Here is a 19,617-nt window from a genome sequence, read left to right as displayed (position 1 = left end):
CTTCCTGTTTGCGCCTTCCCCGATCGTGCCTAATTCAAAAGAAAATTTTTTCTTTCCAATTTCCGTACTACACACGGGTTGTTGCTTTAAAGTCCAATTGCTCACAAAAAGAAGTCAGCGCTCTCCGACCATGGCAATGCGGCTTCACTCCGCAGGAGAAGCAGTCGACTCTCAGCACCGCGCCGCTCACCCCATCCCCCGTTCTGAAGCCTTTAAAAAGGCTCCTTCACAGGTCGGGGGGGCGCAAATGGTGCCCGCCGAGTCACCAGGTTCACAGGCTTCACCACCTGTGATTTTTGAGGGTCCCCGCGTCGCCGCAGCGGTCAAGACCCAATCCTGCGGAGCCGATTCCCTCCGGAGCTCGGAGGGAATCCGCCATTAGCCGATGGCGCTAACCCGGAAGTCCCCGTTTGATATATTTTTTATGGCACAACGGTATACAAATATTTTTAGAAATATATACAAATAAAATGCTATCCCATATCATTTCTCTGGTTAATCCGGATTTACCATTTGCATGGAAACCGCAACAAGAGAAAACCCCAGCAAAAACACTAAATCTGGGTTAAAAATGGGGAGGGGGTAATATGGGAACAATAAGTTACATGGACAAATAAACTGTCCCCAGTGTGCCTAGCAACTGTTAACTCACAACCACACTTGGATATTTAACATTTAAGCTAAGGAAGGGTGGTTTTATCCAAGGCCACCCACAGAGCTGAATGGTATGTGGGTGAATATGACTGTCATCCTCCTTTGTATAAGTGCAAGGGTTGTGGTTGGAAATGACATACATACGAAGCTGCACAAAACAGATGCCGATAAATATGCAGAGTTCAAGGCACGCATTGGGCTAAACATATTTGCAAGGGTTGAACTATTGACACATAAGTGGAGCACATCTGAGAAGCATGTCCTTTCTCCTCCGTTGACTAAGACACAGTCCGCTTTTGCAATGACAAAACTAATCTTGATTAGCAGCCAATAGTAACTGAGTCATTTATTGCAGAGGGAACACTAGAAATCTGCATCTCAGCAGTCATGCTCAGGAAAATGGAATCTGGCTCTCCAAAGCGGAACATTGGTTTATTAAAGGGGTGTCATATTCAGCTTTCTTTCTTTGAAAAAGAAGTTTACGGGCCAAGTGGCTTCAGAAAAACTGCCTGCCTGCTGATCAAGGGAGCTCCCACGTCATTTCAACTCTAGCTAAGGTCCTGCTTCTGCACTTCCCATAGGCATCTGGCTGGCTGCTGTGAGAACACATTGCTGGACCAGGTGGGCCTGATCCTGCAACAGAGCTCTTCTTATGTTCTTAATAATAATAATAATAATAATAATTTATTATTTATACCCCGCCCATCTGGCTGGGCCTCCCCAGCCACTCTGGGCGGCTTCCATAAAAACCAAAAATACAGTAAAATATCACACATTAAAAACTTCCCTGAACAGGGCTGCCTTAAGATGTCTTCTGAATGTCAGGTAGTTGTTTATCTCTTTGACATCAGCTGGAAGGGCGTTCCACAGGGCGGGCGCCACTACCGAGAAGGCCCTCTGCCTGGTTCCCTGTAGCTTTGCTTCTCGCAATGAGGGAACCGCCAGAAGGCCCTCGGCGCTGGACCTCAGCGTCCGGGCAGAATGATGGGGGTGGAGACGCTCCTTCAGGTATACTGGACCGAGGCCGTTTAGGGCTTTAAAGGTCAGCACCAACACTTTGAATTGTGCTCGGAAACGTACTGGGAGCTTAATGATGGAATACACAGGAAAGCCTCCTCTGAAGGCACGAGGAGGAGGATATGAAGAAAGATTGTTCTATCTTAAGGCCCAGAGAGTCCCGAACCATACCCCTGGACCCAGACCCCCTTATTCTTTGTTTACCTCTGCATAGTTCCACCCTTATTCCAGACATTGTGATATATCAATACATTGTGATGTTTAGCTGGTGGTAATATCGCAAGGCTGAAAACCAGTTATCTGCCCTCAGTCCTTGGATCAGGGACCACTTGCTATCAGACTGCTCTTACTTGTTGATCTGCTTCCCAGGTCACTGGATTTCCTGCTTACTCACCTGTCTGCCTGGCTTCACCTCCCCCACACTGCTGGCAGGTAACTGGGACAATGGGAGCTGGCTGATTACCGTAGTGGTTGGGAGAACTTGACATGGCATGAATGTTGGAGGTGGTAGATTGGAGCCCTGAGGGGAAAGATGTGATTGTATGATATATGGTAACTGGGCTGCTATGGGCAGGTCTTGGATTGTCAGCTGGCTTGGATGTCAGCTAGCACTGCTAGACTGTTGATGGAAGGCAGGATCCAGTGAATATGGTACCTCTCTATGCCTGGGGATACCTCAGAGTTGGGGACCAAATTTAACCTGCCCGATCTTTCTATGGAAAGTTCCATGGAACTTTCCCCAGGCCACACTCCTCCCATAACCGCATCTCTTGCCACCTCTGCATTCTTCTTCAGTGGTTTTGCTTGGCTGGAATGTGTCCTTGATCTCTGATCAGGCTTCTTCCTTGCTGGGATGATAGACAAGAGAGATGGCTGTGGAAGAATATATACGTAGAAACTAGATGTTGTACAAAGGTGAAATTCACAGTTGTTGCTCTTTCCACTTTTGCCTCTAGCCCCACATATGAATGCTACCCCATGTCTGCAAGCCTACATAACGTAACCCTTTTTAACGTATGTTTAACCACAAATGGGAATACTTTTGTGGGCTCATTCTCTGGATTAATGCCAAGCCCAAGAAGCAATAAAACAAGGTGATTTTGTTAGCCTCTCAGACGCTGAGTTTCACCAACATGGATGTTGCACTTCCTGATGTGCACTTTTCTCAGAGCACCAGGCAAAAATGGAATCACATTCTAGACCTATCACCCTTATTGCTAACTATTTTGCATTTCTAATGAATAAAAGTAATCTGAGATTTCAAGTGAGAGCACAGCCATTCACAAAATTGACTGGCTTCATAGCAGAACGTCAGAACCCCAAATCCTCTTCCTTTTCTCTTCTCATAGATGGCCTCTTATTCTATGTACATATTGTTTTAAAGTATTTGCCGTTTTTGGAGTTGTTTATTTCATGTAATTGCCATCAACTCTGGAACAAACATATACACATTGGAATTATCTGGGAGCTGTTGTTCTACCAAACTGAAATAAGGTATATTTTCCATTTGAATTTCTTCTGCCCTTCCCCCTGCTCTTTAAGTGGATGATTTTGTCAAATTAAGTCTAAGTAGTTTCCTATCAACCCTCCCCCCAAAACACACACATTTTCAAGTGCTTTTAGCAAAGCATTAGGGCCAGTACTTTCCAAGGGCCCCTTGGGAGAAGCAGTTGTTTATCTGTGCAATTCTGCTGTCTCCGCCGCCCAAGGAATTGCATAACTCAAGCATTGAGATGTAACATCTGTATTTCCAGACTTGTAAAATGGAAGTATTCCTGTGCATTTCAAACCAAAAGTATCTGCAGAGTGATACAGACAACACTTAATTGTATTCAGAACCTTTACATATCTCCTTTGCAATATGGGACCTGCACTGGGAATGGATGAGAACCAAACTGCTCTCCTGTTTTTGTTTTTATGTAAGCCTTGCCTTACCTTGAACACTCCAGGTGGCACCGTCAATTGAACTATTTCATTTACATCTAGGTCCTCCAGATGTTGTTGCACTATGGTAACAGATGTTGAACTCACAATGAACGCCTCCATTGTTCTCTTATAATGAGAACAGCACCCACCTGAGAGGTGCTGGAACTGGGTCCCGATAAGTTCTGGCTGAATAAAAGCCCTGGCCATGGTGACCAGGGCTGGTGGGAATTGGCATCTAACAATATATGGAAGGCCATTGGTTTCCCATCCCTGGTTTACACACAGGGCTCACTGTTACTGTATATCTTCACTGGATACAAGTTCTACCCACTTCTTTTTGGATACAGACAAGAGAGGCTGGGTAGCTTGGATATTAAGTAGTATGTGTCATTTCAGCATTCCATGTTGCTTGAGTAATCTGGAATCCCAGGCTATGTAATTTAGACATTTCTGAGTTCTTGCTGTAGTATCAGATCTGCTGAATCTGTGTGTGTGCATTTTTGGGGTTGTGTGGATGAAAGGATTGCATCAACAGTCCAGCGGCAAGACAGTGTATGGGGCTTCGGTGCCTGACCCATTTATCAGGGATGCTGCTGACCTTGCTATTACATCCCATCCATTTTCAAGGCTATGTCTCAAACTCTTCAAAAACGACAAGGGCTTTAAAACTTTTGGCAGAGGTCAACTTGAGACTCCTTGGTGGGAAATTCATGCTGCTATTATAAAAGCAGAGGAGCCTATGGGCCTGTCAAGGTAACAATTTTTAGATAGCACTTAATTCTGCCTGATATAATGCAAACTGAAGACAAACTGACAGAAAGGGGGCTCATTTCCCCCACAAACATCAAAGTGAAAAATGTGTCCAGACATTAAAAAAGAACACCTGCAGAGCAAGAGAACAAAAAGCAACAATAATTTTCCCGGTGGATTCTACCGGGGGTTGCCCTCCTGATGTTGTTCAACTACAACTCTCAGCTCTCATCATTGAAAATGCTGGCAGGAGCAGATGTGGGTTGGAGTTCAATAACATCTGGACCCCTGGATTATACAGATGATAAACATCACATAAAGATTTTGTGTAATCCTTTTACATCAGCTATCATGAAGATGTAGGATGGAAGGGTCCAACAATTAGTGCCATGAATGGCATTGATCTAGATGAATGTAAGAAAAAGGATGGAAGTTGTTCTATTTTTCTTACCTAAAATGATTGTAGGTTGGTTTTTTCTTCTTGCATTAAGTGAGTGTTTTGCTTTGTTGATGTGTTCTTAAAGGGTCAATGGATGCCTTTGGAACAACCAAATGCTAAGCTTCAAGGGGTAAGTGTAGATTGCTATCAAGTGTTTCCAACATTTAAACCATATCTCTACTCAGGTTACAGGAACGGAAGACAGGATCTGAACAACTGATTATCTTGAGCTCCCTAGCATGAAAAGGATGGTTGTTGCTCAGCCTGGTGTGTGATTCTCCTGGGGCACTGAAGGTATGCTGAGAAAGTGATACAGGTCATATAGATAAACCACAACAGGGCAATTGTTTTCACTAGGACTATTAGGAACAAACCAGACACGGGTGAAAGTTTTCCAAATAACCCCCGTTATTAAGTAGGGGTTCACTTTTAAGGAATAGAAACAAAAGCTGCCCTCTCTCACACACCTTATCAGTAATCCAGTGCTTTGAGACTTTCTTCACCAGAATGGCTTGGATACCAGGGGTGAACTGGCTGTGGAAAAGAATCTTAAAGCAGCAGAGCTTGGGGGTGAGGTGGGTCTGTCAGGGTTTTGCTCTCATTTCCCACCTACTCCCTTTAGTGTTAAAAATAAACCTCCACCGCACAATCTGTCACCTCCCCAACTGGGGAGCATGTGTTGTAATAAATAGAGACATCTGGTTGTTGGTATTATTATTATTTATATTAAATTACTATACCACCCTTCATCCAAGGTTCACAGGGTGGTTTACAATATAAAAGATTGTGGGCACAAACTCTAATGCAAGAACCAGAGATTTGAGCTGCCTCTATGTGTGTGTCAGAAAGAAGCAGAATTGAGTAGGGCTGGGGCCCAGGGTAGAGAATCAGTTGCACCCTTGTTTATTTTTAAAACGTATAACCTGCTTTTCACCATCCCAAAGCAGCTTACAAAATAAAAATATACAAAATTTAAAACATAAATTAAATATCATAGATCAGAGAGCAACATGCATAGTGCTGAGCCCTCCTGAAATAAAACAGTTTTAAGCAGGTGACTGAAACTCAGCATGGATGCTGCCTGCCTGTTTTCTGCTGAGAGGCAGTTCCCTAGAGTTGGGCTCACCACACTGAATGCACGACTCCTTGGACTCCTTGTTGACAGAAGCTGTGCTTCTAGCCCATGAGATCCCATAGGTGACTGCAGTGATTTTGTTGTGGCCCTTAATGCTGCCACAAGAGCTGGCCTTTTCATGCTGGGCAAAACCCCTTTATTTGCCCAGGACTTTTAGATTCCAATTTATCCACTGCCCATTCTGTTTAATTTCCTTATGACTCCTCCACTTTTTGTTATTGTCAGCTAAAGAACAGGACATGCAGGCAGGCTACTGAGCCAAGAAAAAAACACCGTAAAAAGTGGGCGGGGGTGGGGGGAGAGAGAAAAAAGGAAAGAAACACTGCAGCAATCCAGCAATGAGCGCTGTGATCTCACCAAAATTCCAGTCAGGCGGAAAATGTTTCCTTTATTTTTATTAACATCTCGTGTTAAGAGACCTACTAGAGTGATAAGCTCCAATGCTTTCCTACTCTTGAGAAGAACAGTGAGTTAAAAAACATTAAGTGACTGGAAAAAGAAAGAATAACAACTTGATTGACTATTCAGGCCATGCTTTGACTTTCAGAGGCATCACTCCAAGGCATGGCCTATTGTTATGAAAACATAAAAACCCAGGATTGCTAAACAGAGAAAATGGATCACTCCTCTCCAAAGTCCATTTTCTGTTAGGTGAGAGCCAAACTAACAGAGGGTATGACAGCAGCAGTGGCATATCCCTACATTTAAGTAAAAATGTGCCCCGTCATATAAAAAACACGGGGGGCGGTTCTGATTGAAGGAGGTGCAGAGGCAAGGTGTATGGGACCCTCCCTCTCTGCCTCATGTCTTATCTCCCCCTTATCCCACAAGCAGAATCCAAGAACAAGATGACTCTGCTCTCCTGTGGTCTCTAGCAGCTGTATTCTGAAGAACTGCGGCCTCCAACTGTGGGGCAAAACCGGTGTGTTGGAGGCAGGGGGAAGAGGCATAAACTGGCCCCACGGTTCTACATGGGCTTCCTAAGCTAGGCTGCTCAATACCTGCTAAACTAGCCTGTTGCCTCCAGTATTGTTCTTGTTACATAGTACTGTTGCCTATTCATGTCTTATTCCAATTCACACATGCGTTCATTAAAAAGGAATGTGGCCAGAATGAGCCAGTGCAGTGCATTGAATTGTTTGGATTTCCCCATTTTGCCTAAGCAACTGAGCAGATGTCCCCCAGTTCTTGCACTGCCCAGGTGATTTAATAGCCCACAAATTCAGCATAGCAAAGGCCAGTTGCCTCAGCAACAGGGACAAGTTCTCTCACCCCCTTCTGAGTAAAGACAATGAAGGGCTAGCATTTCTTCTAATGCTTTCCCACCCTTTGTCTCTTGGAAGTGAGCATTTTAAGAAACTTGGGTGCTACTGAGCTAAATTCTCATATATTTCAGATGTCCTATCTTTCCATGACAGATACATGGTTACAGAGGGTGTGTGATATATATATCTCCAGGGCTTTTTTACAGCCAGAACTCAGTTCCAGCACCTCTCAGGTGGACAACATTGCCATTACAAGATAACAATGAAGGCGTTCATGTTGAGTTCCAGCAACTCCTTTTCTAGAAAAATACCACTGTATATATCCTGTTCTTCAGTCAAAATAGGCTCCCTGGACTGCTTACAAATCACTAAAAAAAGAAATAGATTGTAAGCCTGAGGCCAAGGACTAACAAGACACAGCACAAAAAGAAAAATTGATTGGGAGGTATGCAAACTCAAGTTCAAGTTATTAGTTACAAGTGGTTCTATTAACCATTTGAAATGGAAAATCTCAAGGAGAGGCAGGACCAAAAGCTTATGGTCTTTCAGGATAAAGAAAGAATGGCCAGATAAGAACCTATCTTCCATGCTCAAGAAAGCAACCCCTGGTCACATAGCCACAGACAGATTGTAAATGGGCCCTTATAGACGCCCAGAGATTTAGCCCAGGCCAGCCCTCCTTGTCCCTAGCCATATGTAAGTTTGTGGAAAGGCACAGTCTTAACATATAGGAAGACCTGGATTTGATCTGTAGCCAGAGCTTCCTGGGAAGGTGATGATGATGATGATGATGATAATTTATTACTTATACCCCGCCCATCTGGCTGGGCCTCCCCAGCCACTCTGGGTGGCACATACAAACACCTGACACAGTACAGTATGATGAATGATGGGTGTATAGGCCAGTAGTCTTGCTTGGTAATATGGGTATGCAAAGAAGAAGAAATGTTTAGTTTCCCATTTGTTTTAATTCAAGAAGTTCCAACTGTTTTCCCATTCATTTGCAATGAATTTGTTTCAATTTCCATTCACTTGAACTGCATTCGTTTCATTCTCCCCATTAATTCTTATTTATAATCGGAGAGCCAGTTGCTTCTTCCCGCAGCTTGTAAGAGTGGCATATTTAATGCAAAGAGCATTTAAGTTTCAGACATTCCGTTATTCGGATATGCCAAATGTCGGGCAGCTTGCACAAAGAGCCCCCTGCCCCCGTGCAGTTACACAGGCACAAGAAGCCATTTGAAATCATCTCTGCACAGGTCGAGCGGCTTAAGGAGCCTGTTTGCACCCTCTCCCCGAAACACGATCCACGGTGCAATCCTAGGCCCGTTTCCTTGCAAGTGAGCCCGATGCCGCTTACACCCAAGTAAGCGCACAAGAGCGAGCGGTCCCACTTACTCCGGAGTAAGCCCCCACTGAACTTTAAACCATGCATTGGGCTGCCCTGCGCGCCATCTCCCATCGCTGCTCTGGAAACCTCTGCTGGAAGGCAGGTCGCGATTTTGCTCCGATTTGCCCTCCGAGGTGACCCGCACAGCCGTCGCCGGGGGTCTCCAGAGATCACTCAGCCCTTCCGAGCCGGCTCCTCCTGCTGCCTGAGCTGAGCTCCGCGTTTGCAGGAGGAGCTGGGCAAAAAGAAGCAGCGGCAGGGGAGACCCGCTGCTGCTGCTCCTCCGCCTCCTCCTCAGATCTCCGGTCCGTCTCGCCGGAGGAGGACCCCTCCCCCACCCTCCCACTACGCACTTAGGCCGGGCGAGCCCCCCCCCCGCCGTGCCTCGATGGGAGGGACCCCAGGAGGCTTAGCGTGCTGCAACCATGGCGACGCGCCTGGCCCCGCCCCTCGCGGGACAGGCCGGCTCGCGATTGGCCAGGGGGTGGGCCGTCGCCCTCTGCCCCCTGACCCTGCGCGGCGGCGGCAGCGGCAGCGGAGGTAGCGGCGGCGGCGCCTGCTGCCCGTTTCCTGCTGGCCTGGCGGCGGCTGGTGCCGCTGCTGCAGCACTGGGCGGGCGGGAGAATGCGGCGCCGGTCTCGGCTGATGCTCTGCTTCGCTTTCCTCTGGGTGCTGGGCATCGCCTACTACATGTACTCGGGAGGCAGCGCCGCGCTCGCCGGAGGCGGCAGGAAGGTGAGCAAGAAGAGCGCCAGGCAGGCAGGCGCCCACAACGGCCGGGCGACGCCGCGGCTCCCTGGCCGGCTTCCTCCCGTGGCGGAACAGTGCCAGTCCCGCCGCCGTCGCCGCCTCCCCGTGACCGCGGCGGCGGCGTCCCGCTCCCTGCCCTTCCTCTCTCCCCGCGGCTCACCTCAGCCCGCCGCCCTGCCCGTCCCGCCGCCCGCAGAACCGCCCGGCGCCTCCTCTTCCCCGCCCCACGCGCCTCGCTTCGAGGACCGGCTTCCTCCTCCTCCTCACGTCTCCTGCTCCGAAGGCGAGCGGGAACGAACTCCCCCCTCGGCTTCCCCCGCGTCTCTTCTCGCCTCCCCGATGGGCGAAGGAGGTGGCGAGCGTCTTTCTCCTGCCCCCCTCCCTTTCCCGTCAGGGCGAGGAGTCCCTTCGAAATGGGGTTTGGGCGGCAGAAAGCAGCGCCGTAAAATATGGCGCCCCCCCTCCTCCCCAGCTGCCCCTTCTCTTATTTCGGGGGTCGAGGGGGCTTTCCGTTCGGTCGGTGAGGGAGAGGGCGCTGCTTCCTTGTCTTGGCGGGGAGGGAAAGCCGCCTGCGACGTGGGGAGGGAGAGGGAAGCGAGGCTGTGGGGGTGGGGTGGGGGGTTTCCCCTCCAGCGTCTCCCTCTTCCGCTTTCCGTCTCCACCCCATCCAGGAATCGACACGAGGTTAGCCTGCCGCTGCTGCTTCTGCCTCTCCTCCTCTCTCTCGCTCTGTGGAAGGAGTTCGCCCTCCAAGCGCGAGGGATCGCCTGCCCTCCCCCCCCCCCCGCCCTTTGCTGGCTCTCTTCGGAGAGGAACACAGTAGCGTCCCTGACTCTACCCATTTTTCCCTGTTCAAAAAAAAAATAGAGAAAGAAAATAAAAGAAATTAAGCAGATGGTTTCTTTGTGGACTTCAGCCTGGTTTCCAACTCGTCATTGCACGAGTCGCTTCGCAGCCAACAGAAGCGAGCCACGTCGCAGTTTGTGGGGGAATTGGCGTGGGAGGGAGCGTTGTTAGGGGAAAGGGGGGAAGCTGGTAAGAATTGCTCCGGATTGTCACTTCTCTGGATGAATTGCTTATTTATGGCGTGACGAGTCTCTCTTCTGCATAGGCTCCGACCTTGGAAATACTTTCATTGCCCCTCTTGTCTATGGTGAAGTAGTGTATCTCACCTCCACCCCCGGCCCAGTATTGAGGGTATAAATACTGCTGAAGCTAGAAGCGAATGTTATTTTTTTCAGACAATTGACTGCTTTCCACTGTATTCGTTTAGTGCTGTGTTCTTTAGCTATAATTGGGTCCAGTGGGTTGATCTTCAGATTTCTGGAATGTAAAGAGCAGGCCTCTTTTCCAGTACCTGTTCTTTGGCTTTGTCCTCTTGAAATAATTCTGTAAATATTTGGGTAGTGCTGAATATGTGCAGTGCTGAAACAGTTGCTTTACTAAGCTGTTTAAATCTTTCAGGTGGCCTATCATGATAGTTCATTGAGCAGGCAATATTTCAGGCAATATGTGAATCAGAGGCATAGAGCAGTGTTACTAACTCATGTCCAGAGTCTCAGTGTTGCTAAACCATTTATCATACCGCCTGGGGCTGTTGGGTCTTGTAATTCAGTGAGATCTAGAGAGCTACAAGTAGACAAGTAGCCACCCCTGCCCTAAAATTAGAGGTTTTTCTTCAGTCCTGGAAAATTTTTACATTGGAGTTCAGTTCAGTGGTTTGACAGTCTGTCTTTATAATGGAATTCACTTGCTTTAAATAAATAAAAAATGCAAGATTTTGTAATCCAGGGATTCATTTCATATATTGCGAGTTTCTGGTATATAAAAGGGAAACCAAGAACTGACTTCAAGATGATTTGAAAGTTTTCTTCTTTTCTTGCTTTGGCAAATAAAAGTACGAGGATTAAGTATTAGAAACACAGTATAGTATGTGGCCAGAAATATTATGTAGTAAATTGTCACTATGAATTCAGGAAGTAATAAACTGATTATAGAAGCTCAAGAAATTCTTGCTAGTACTATTTTAACGATTCTCCAACCAAGCTAGTTGGTCATGTGTGCCAAAAATTGGCATTGATTGTAATATTGACACTCTTTCAGAACCAGTGACCACATTAGTGTTTCAAAGTACTGGTCCAAAGGAGTAAACAAATGAATTGTTGCCCTATGTCCATGAAAGCTTCCATTAGCATAGTTGTCGTATTGGGTGTTATGAATAGTGTGCTCAAAGTTGAGAATAAAACCTGTCATTTCGGGAGCTAAGAAATGTGGAATGTAAAAGGTTAGAATTACAGAAATGAGTTACAAACTTAACATGGATCTAAAGTGGAGAAAGTCTGAAGTAATGACCCAGTTGAGCTGAAGGTCTGTGACCACAAGTGGGGGAAATGAACAATTATACATGGATTGGTGATTTAGGATTCTATTTTCTCTCAGTGAAGCATAACATTTAATTCCAACCTTTAGAATGGCCTAGTAATTGTAAGCAGAGGAAGAGGTGTGTAAACGTAATAGCTTTTGAAATTGTTGTAAAAGGCTCATTAACGGGGATGTCAGACTTTGAAATAAAGCTTGAAGTGGTGTGCGTGCTTTATGAATAGAAATCCTACTGCTGGGGAAATTGGGAAATTCACTTTAATTACTTACAAAGCAAATAATTACAACTTTAACATATCAGATTGGCTATATTGAAATCTTGATTATTTAGTTTACATGGTACTCAAGTGATAGTTCATTCAGTTACTAAGTTCAGCCAGTTTTTGGTGTGTGCGCCCCTGTTCTGTCACTTATCCTTGGTGTTGTCTTAGTTTTGGTCACTGCTTTCTTATGTATGTATAATATCATAAGTATTCTATGGAAACTGGTCCATTGGTAGCCAGTGGGACTAGTAGAGGAGGTACAAGCTATAGGAGAGAGGAAGAAGTGGGGGATGAGCCTATATAGGGCTTTAGTTCATAGTACAACATTGAAATGGCAGTATATTTATTATATTTCTATCCTTTATTTCTGTGCACAGCTAATGGAGATGTGCATGGGCCTCTGTCTTTTATTATATTCACAACAGCCTAGTATGGTAGGTTAGGCTATGGGGTAGGAATTGTCCTTAGGTCACACAGTGACCTTCAAGACCAGGTCACAAGATCTAGCAAACCACTGGCTTTCTGGTTCCTAGTAGCAGCACTCTAACCTTTATCTTACATTGACTCACTTATTCACCAAGCTAATCTTGATGAAGGAGTGTCACATAGACTTGCAAATTGAAGAGTGTTCCTCCCCACCCTTGAGTATTATGCAGAGCTAACTGAATTCTTATTGAGATGTCCAGGCATATAACATTTTTCCAATGAGGGCAATGTGCTTCCATTGCTTTTCTCTTAATTTCAACCCTGTGATGCAGACTGTGATTGTGTATATTGAGAATATATTAATTTCAGCTTATGTTTGTGAAAATACATTGGGTGATAAATTTCACTTGTTTATAATACCTTACATTTTATACAAAATAAAAAAGATTGGTGTGGTCATTAGGTACTGGTATCCTATAAATAAGTAAACATTATACCTTGATTATCAACATCCGTTGGTGCCTCTACCGAACTCATTTCCATAGCTGTGAAATCTTGTCCAGTATGAAATATTTTGTGGCTGTAGGAAAAATTGTGTCTTAACTTTTGCTCAAGGGATCTGTGGTAGGCAGACAGAGTAGTCATTCCACAACATTACTGTATTGAAGGTTAAGATATTTTCCTACTTTGGGCGAGAGATTTCCAACTCTTGTATAATTCTTGTCTTTTGAATCTTAAGTTAAAAAACAGGTTTCAAATGGCTTTCAATGTCCATTAATCTGTCAGTGCCTTGTTCCAAATGTTGTGTGGTCCCAGTGGAAAACAGGACTTGCAGAGTTCTGGAGACAAGATTAGCAGAGCTTTGAGAAAACACTTCTAGATTGGCTCTTTAGCAGTTTAATGATAGTACTTTTTTGTATAGTGCTTTCAGTGTTCAGTGTGCTCAACATATGCCTTACACTACAACTCTGTAATGAAAATTGGTACTGTTTCACCCAGGTGTGAGCCTAAGGTTGAGGGAGAGTGATTTGTCTAAAAGCACCTGATGAGTTCATGAGATAGAGGTGAGATTAGAACCCAGGGCTATTAGGATAAAATGGAGGGGGGAAGAATGAGTTATGCTCCCTTGAGCTTCTTTGATGAAAGGCTGGTCATAAATATATTGAAAATAAATACTTTAGCATATTGATGGTATACTAGATATATTCTTCTTTTGAAGGACATGGAATAATATATACCACAATGCACTCCTGAATTCCAACTGAGCTTCCCACAAAATGGAAGTCAAATCCCCCCCTACTGAATAGACGGCTCTCACCAAATGTGATGCTAAAAATAGTGAAATTGACAAGTTGCAAATTAGAGTAGCTTTTTGTGTATGTGTGTAAAATATTACTTAATTAACTGAAGATGAATAACTTGCCATTACTGCTGCATGCTGGTGACTTAAGTCGCTCTCATATATATGGATGTTTGCCAGGCAGGTGAACAGTGGCTTATTGAATGAGGCAGTCCTAGCAGTTTTCCAGTCTTCTGCAGAAGCTGTTGAAGGATTCCCTTCGCTCTTTTTTTAAAGCCATATGTAACTTGAATTGTTAAAAATAAATTTTAGCTTAAGCTGCTTTAAAAGGTGTGCTAGCAACTTGAAAGTCATTCATAAGTGATTTTTTAGTAATACATTTTTGTTTACGCTGAATATGCAAATCAAAACTGGCTCTGTCATGTTTTGTATTTGTCTGGTGTCCTAACTACATCTTACTACTGCACCTGGTAATGGGAAGCGACCTAGGTTAAGCCTGGCAGGACAGCTTACTTTGCAGCATTAACCCCATCATGCATTAATTAAACTTAAGCATGTTGTTATATGAGACTGGTTATCCTACAAGATTTGTCCTTTCTATTGAGATTATTTAATTTCTATATCATTTATTTATTTTCCTTCTGACACACCCTCCTTCTCAGTCTCTGGGTTCTTACTCACTGGTCCAACAAATTCTCAGCTCACCCACAAAGGTCTCACAATGAGAAGAGTTCCTGGAAACAGTGGTCTTCACCCTAGTCTCTCTAGATTTGCTTTTTACGGGCAGGCTCAAGGTGGATAAGTGTTTCCTCAGGCTACCGACAGCTGTGTGCCATTCAGCTGCCCTCTCCACACCCAGTTTCAGATACAACTGGTTTGTTGAGTTTCCCAGGAGGTTCAAAGGAATGGGAAGAGGACCCCCTGCACTCACAGCTCTTTCTTCATTCTCTGTCCTTTCCTCCTCTCCCAGCCTATCTTGCAGATTGTATAAAATAAGCAAGTTTACATTTCATTCCTGCTGTCTGTCTGCCACAGTGCTTTTGTGGAAGATGAAAACCATACTACTACTGGTAAACCAGGTCAGTTTGATTTAGCTGAAAGTGCTTAACCACATAATGGCAGCTTCCATCTGCATGACTGTTCATGAAACCACTGCTGCAGTCTGTGCCCTAGTTACATAACTTGCTTTAGGGAGTTCATCAGATTAGGGTTAAACAGTCTTGCCACATATGGTAAAAAGCTTGAGAATCATGCAAATGGCAGAGTTGTGTCAAGATTTGCACTGCCAGAAAAGGAGGTGACTATATATTGTGTGGCTTTTGAAGAAGGACCATCAATCAGTACTCATAATCTCAGAGGAATATTGACAATAGATGTTCTTTAGCATGCTGTTATCAATGATTGCTTAATTACTGAAACACTGTTCTGGTTGTGCTGAAAATTCTTCATGACCTCTAACTAAAATTTAGGCACTGGGTAATTCACTTTGTTATGAAAAATCCCACTGAGACACAGTTTTTAAAGTATGGTTTTCACAAATTGGCAACTGATTTTTCTGGGCTTAACCAGCTGTTTAGTGCTATGTTCATAGTGAAGTAGTTAAACGATACTTTTTATAGCTTTAATTGCTAAATGTTTTCTTCACTTCCATTAGTAAAACATCTGGCTTTCTTTTGATGTTCTCTCTGGGTGACAGCTGAATGACAAAATAATTGTAAAAAAATACAATAAATAACCTGCTGTGAGAAATTAGAACTGTGTTTAACGTTTAGCATGTTATCTTAATAGCAGCTTTTCTTCAAGATGATATATTAAAACAGCTTGTATTCTTGTCAGAAATATTCATAGATAATCCAACTCCTGCCATTTAAACAAATCTGCCATTTAAACAAATCTGTTTGCCTATGTCCTACCTTATTATCAGATATCAAGATGCATTTGCCGCCTCTACGGCAAAATGATTGGGTAATCCCATTAGCCAATTGTGGTTCCTGCACAGAGGGTATGGCACCATTGCCTGCATCTAAAAGCATTGGGCTGGATTCAACTAAACCAGTGCACTAACTGAAGTCAGTGCAAGGACTGTTGGTAGTGCGACAGGATTTTCCTTCCTCTCCTTCCCCTGATGTTTTCCCCTATGCATTCCCCAGATCTGCTCTGGAGGGTCAGGAAAACTCCCAGAATGTGTCAGGGGAGGAGAGGGGATATCATTTCATTTAGCAAGCAAAATTCATGTGCTGATGGAATGATCATGTTAGCACAATGTTGAATTCCACTCATAGTCTTTCCTCCACAGGATACAGGAGATCATGCCTACTTTCCCCAGTGCAGTCTATCATTCAGTAATGGAAGTCCCCTGGTGGAGGTAATTAATACATACATACTGCTTCCCCATGAGAATCATGCAAATGTAGTTGAGATTTATACAGTCTGATCATGAGAGCCAAACTCAAATATCCTGTCGGTCATACCGGCAGTCTTCAGATAGATACTTGACACTCACTGCAGCAGGACAGGAAGTTGTGATATCTTTATGGTGCAGTAAATATGTGCATATAAAGAACAGAATTCTGTTGGCTGTTTATAGTAAACTTGGTTATGTTGGAAGTACTTTTGGTTATGTAGGCTGCAGGCTGGCTTATCTTAACTAGAAACAATGGGCAAAAATAAGAGTTTGCACTTCCATAGGCTTCTTTGATATGGCAAGTGCATTGTCCATCGGTGCCAGCTGCTTGTGTGGTTGACAAGCTAGAGCCTTTTAAAGAATGTTGCTAAATGTAGGTCTAAGCAGTACAGCTAGAGAATTAGCTGGCACAGTTGATGGGTTCATTACCTTTTCTTTACTGATGAGGAGCTTAACTGAAATTTGGATTTGTATCAGTGACAAATAATGGATTTACACAATGTTCTTTAGCTTCCATGCCAGAAGTCTGTGAAAGCCAAGTTAGTCACAGAATAATAACAACAAAGTGTTACAAACAGTTATTAGATCCACAAACTAACTATAAAAGCAGCAGGTTGGCACATATCAAAAGTTTATAGCTACATATGCCCTACATTTTTAAACCTGGAAGAATGTGTATCTTCATAGCCAAGGTTGCTGTAGATCACTGACACTGACTGTTGCTGCTGAACTAGCAAAGTTCTCTTCATATCTTGTATTGCCTTAAAAACAGAGATTCTTGGTCCTAATTTGGCACCAGGTAACAAGGTCCATTATTCTTCAGTCGTAAGATGCATGACAGTGTCCCTGTACTTCTGTACTGCTGATCAGTTGTAATAGATTCATGCAGGGATTGAAGTCCTATAATGTGTACTAATAGTGAAAAATAATAGCAGTATAAGTTACCACTTAAGTTACTAAAAATTGAGTAGATGATTTCCCACTGCTTTTTAAAAGCATGACCTAACTGCTTTTCTTTAGGAAAATATATCCTTCCTAAACCACTTTAAAACAAATGGCTTTGGTGTACAGTGGTACCTCTAGTTACGAACACCTCTGGATACGAATGCTTTGGGCTACACACGCGGCAAACCTGGAAGTAAAGGAAAGGTTTTTGCTGCCTGCGCAGAGACGGACTACCACCGTGTGCGCATGCACAGAACAGGCGCTTCTGGATGTGAATGATTCAGGGTAAGAACGGACCCCCAGAATGAATTAAATTCGTATCCAGAGGTACCACTGTATGTGAAACCCATGTAGGAGATAGTCTAATATGGTCAAAAGGAGTGTGTTTCTTGTTATTGACATGGGTATAGTTAATGTATATTCAAACCCGACATATTTTGCTTCTGGGCTGCTTTTTTGTATTCAGCAGGAGAGCCTGCCCAAACTACAGGATGTTTCTCCCTCTCTCCCTATCTTGACACTATGTTTTCTGATAGTTGTTGTGTTATAGGGTGGTTCACACTTTTAAAAGGTGCAATGATGCAAACCTAAGGATGTGGTAGGCAACAGAGGTATGTTTTGCTGAACATCTGCCTAATATGTGATCTGGTCATACTTCTACATATTATGTGCTATAATGCAACATATATATGCTGTTTGAATTTACAATTCAATCTCTAAAGCCTAGCTTGCACTCCAGAGTTGAAAATGGTGGTCTTCTATAATTAAGCAGGGTGTGATCCCAGAATGAATGGTAAGTAGATGATATTCTCTGGCTTCAAATATCACACTGTTTAGAAGCCATGATAATTTATTGCATTTCTAGGCGCTGAAGCTTCATTGCTTTTAGCTCTGTGCTTTCTCCCAGCTGTCTAGTAGCGTATCTAAATATGTAACTAATGTGTACATATTTGGTTTCAGTTTAAACTGTTCCGAGTAGCGATGAAGCTGTGGTTCCCAATTTCTTGGTTTAGAATTTGCCTAAGTTCTAAATGAAAAATAAAAGAAATCTGACGGTAAGACAGCAATGGGAAATATTTTTCCCTTTTCTTTTTTCTCCTGTCAAGGGCGCTACGTTCTATTTGGGATAAGTTGTTGGGGGCTGCATCCTATTATGGGCAGGGCCAGATTCAGAAGTGAGTGGGATCACCTCTTCTTACTCTCCATCCAGAGGGCTTCTGGATGAATGGCATCTCTTTTGCCATATATCTATGTAAACTGATTACTTGCAGGGAGCTTTTGAAGTTAAGTTGATCCACTTGTGAATTTAGGCGAGATGCGTTTGCTGATTACTAGTTCTGAGTAGTTGCTCTCAGCAATGGTGTATATAGAGTTTTATCATTTAATTCAGGGACTTGCAGAACGAACTCCTGCTCATGAAAACACACAGTGTTATTTTTGGTCTTTCTTTCCTCGTAAATATGGAATGGGCTTATTATGGCTCTTCAGTATGCTTATTCTTGGCATGATAAACTCACATCCTCTGCCACTTCATTTTCACATGGGGAGCTATTTGTGTGAAATGGCTATTGTGAAAAAGAAAAAATTGCAGTGTTGGAAGGAAAGGAGCATTATACACATTGAAAAATCATTGCAGGTGTGGGGAACCTGTGACCCTTCACATGGTGATGTACTCCCATCAACCCCAACCAGCATGCTCAATGGCCAGGTGTGGTAATTGTAGCCCCATACCTTCTGGAGGCCCACAGGGCCCCCACCTCTGTGTTATTCCCTCAAATGCAAGTGTATATTACCCTTTCAGGAGATTAGGTCATAAATTGGCTATCATCGATATTGTTAGGATTACGCTGAAAGTACCAGCTTGCAAGCCTCTTAATTGATGAATTATGGCAATTAGCAAACTCTTAACAATAGATTAAAACAGGTTTCCTCAACCTCGGCCCTCCAGATGTTTTTGATCCCTAGCCAGCAGGATCAGTGGTCAGGGATGATGGGAATTGTAGTCTTTAAACATCTGGAGGGCTGAGGTTGAGGAAGCCTGGATTAAAATTTGTCCTCCAGTTAAACTGGCAAAAAAATTATTCTGGAATTTGGACTCCTGAACTGCCATGACTGCTGGCTCCCTTCTCCCTGTGCTAGAAAAAAGAATCAGTGCTGACACAGCTTTTGTTAAGGGTTTAAGGAACTAGGAGTGAACTGCAGACCTTCCCCTTCTCCACACATGGAGAGCCTTCATACCTGTCTGAAGGGTATGTAAAATTTGTGTGTTTCTTCCCTTGCAAGGCCTTATATTTATCTGATTGCACATTCCACTATCCCAGTAGTAGGGTAAAGGTAAGGGACCCCTAGATGGTTAAGTCCAGCCAAATTCAACCATGGGGTACAATGCTCATCTCTGCTTTCAGGCTGAGGGAGCCAGCGTTTGTCCACAGACAGCTTTCCGGGTCATATGGCCAGCGTGACTAAACCGCTTCTGGCACAGTGACACAGTGACAGAAGCCAGAGTGCATGGATACTCTGTTTACCTTCCTGCTGCAGCAGCACCTATTTATCTACTTGCACTGGTATGCTTTC

The 19,617-nt window shown here is 44.1% G+C and overlaps 1 protein-coding gene across 1 annotated transcript in view; it reads left to right on the top strand.

Annotated features, from left to right (window-relative positions):
• Nucleotides 1-9,108: 9,108 nt before the first annotated feature.
• Nucleotides 9,109-19,617, top strand: part of GALNT2 (polypeptide N-acetylgalactosaminyltransferase 2) — a 67,946-nt gene continuing 57,437 nt past the window's right edge. Inside the window, exon 1 of the mRNA XM_053382491.1 lies at nucleotides 9,109-9,311. Within this exon, the coding sequence (XP_053238466.1) occupies nucleotides 9,201-9,311 (111 nt within the window). The 5' untranslated portion in view covers nucleotides 9,109-9,200. The remainder of the gene's footprint in view (nucleotides 9,312-19,617) is intronic.

Source organism: Podarcis raffonei, chromosome 3 (assembly GCF_027172205.1).
Source record: "Podarcis raffonei isolate rPodRaf1 chromosome 3, rPodRaf1.pri, whole genome shotgun sequence".
In the NCBI taxonomy this organism is placed as follows: Eukaryota; Metazoa; Chordata; class Lepidosauria; order Squamata; family Lacertidae; genus Podarcis; species Podarcis raffonei.
The sequence above is the reverse complement of the archived record's forward strand: the minus strand, read 5'-3'. Positions and strand labels throughout refer to the sequence as shown.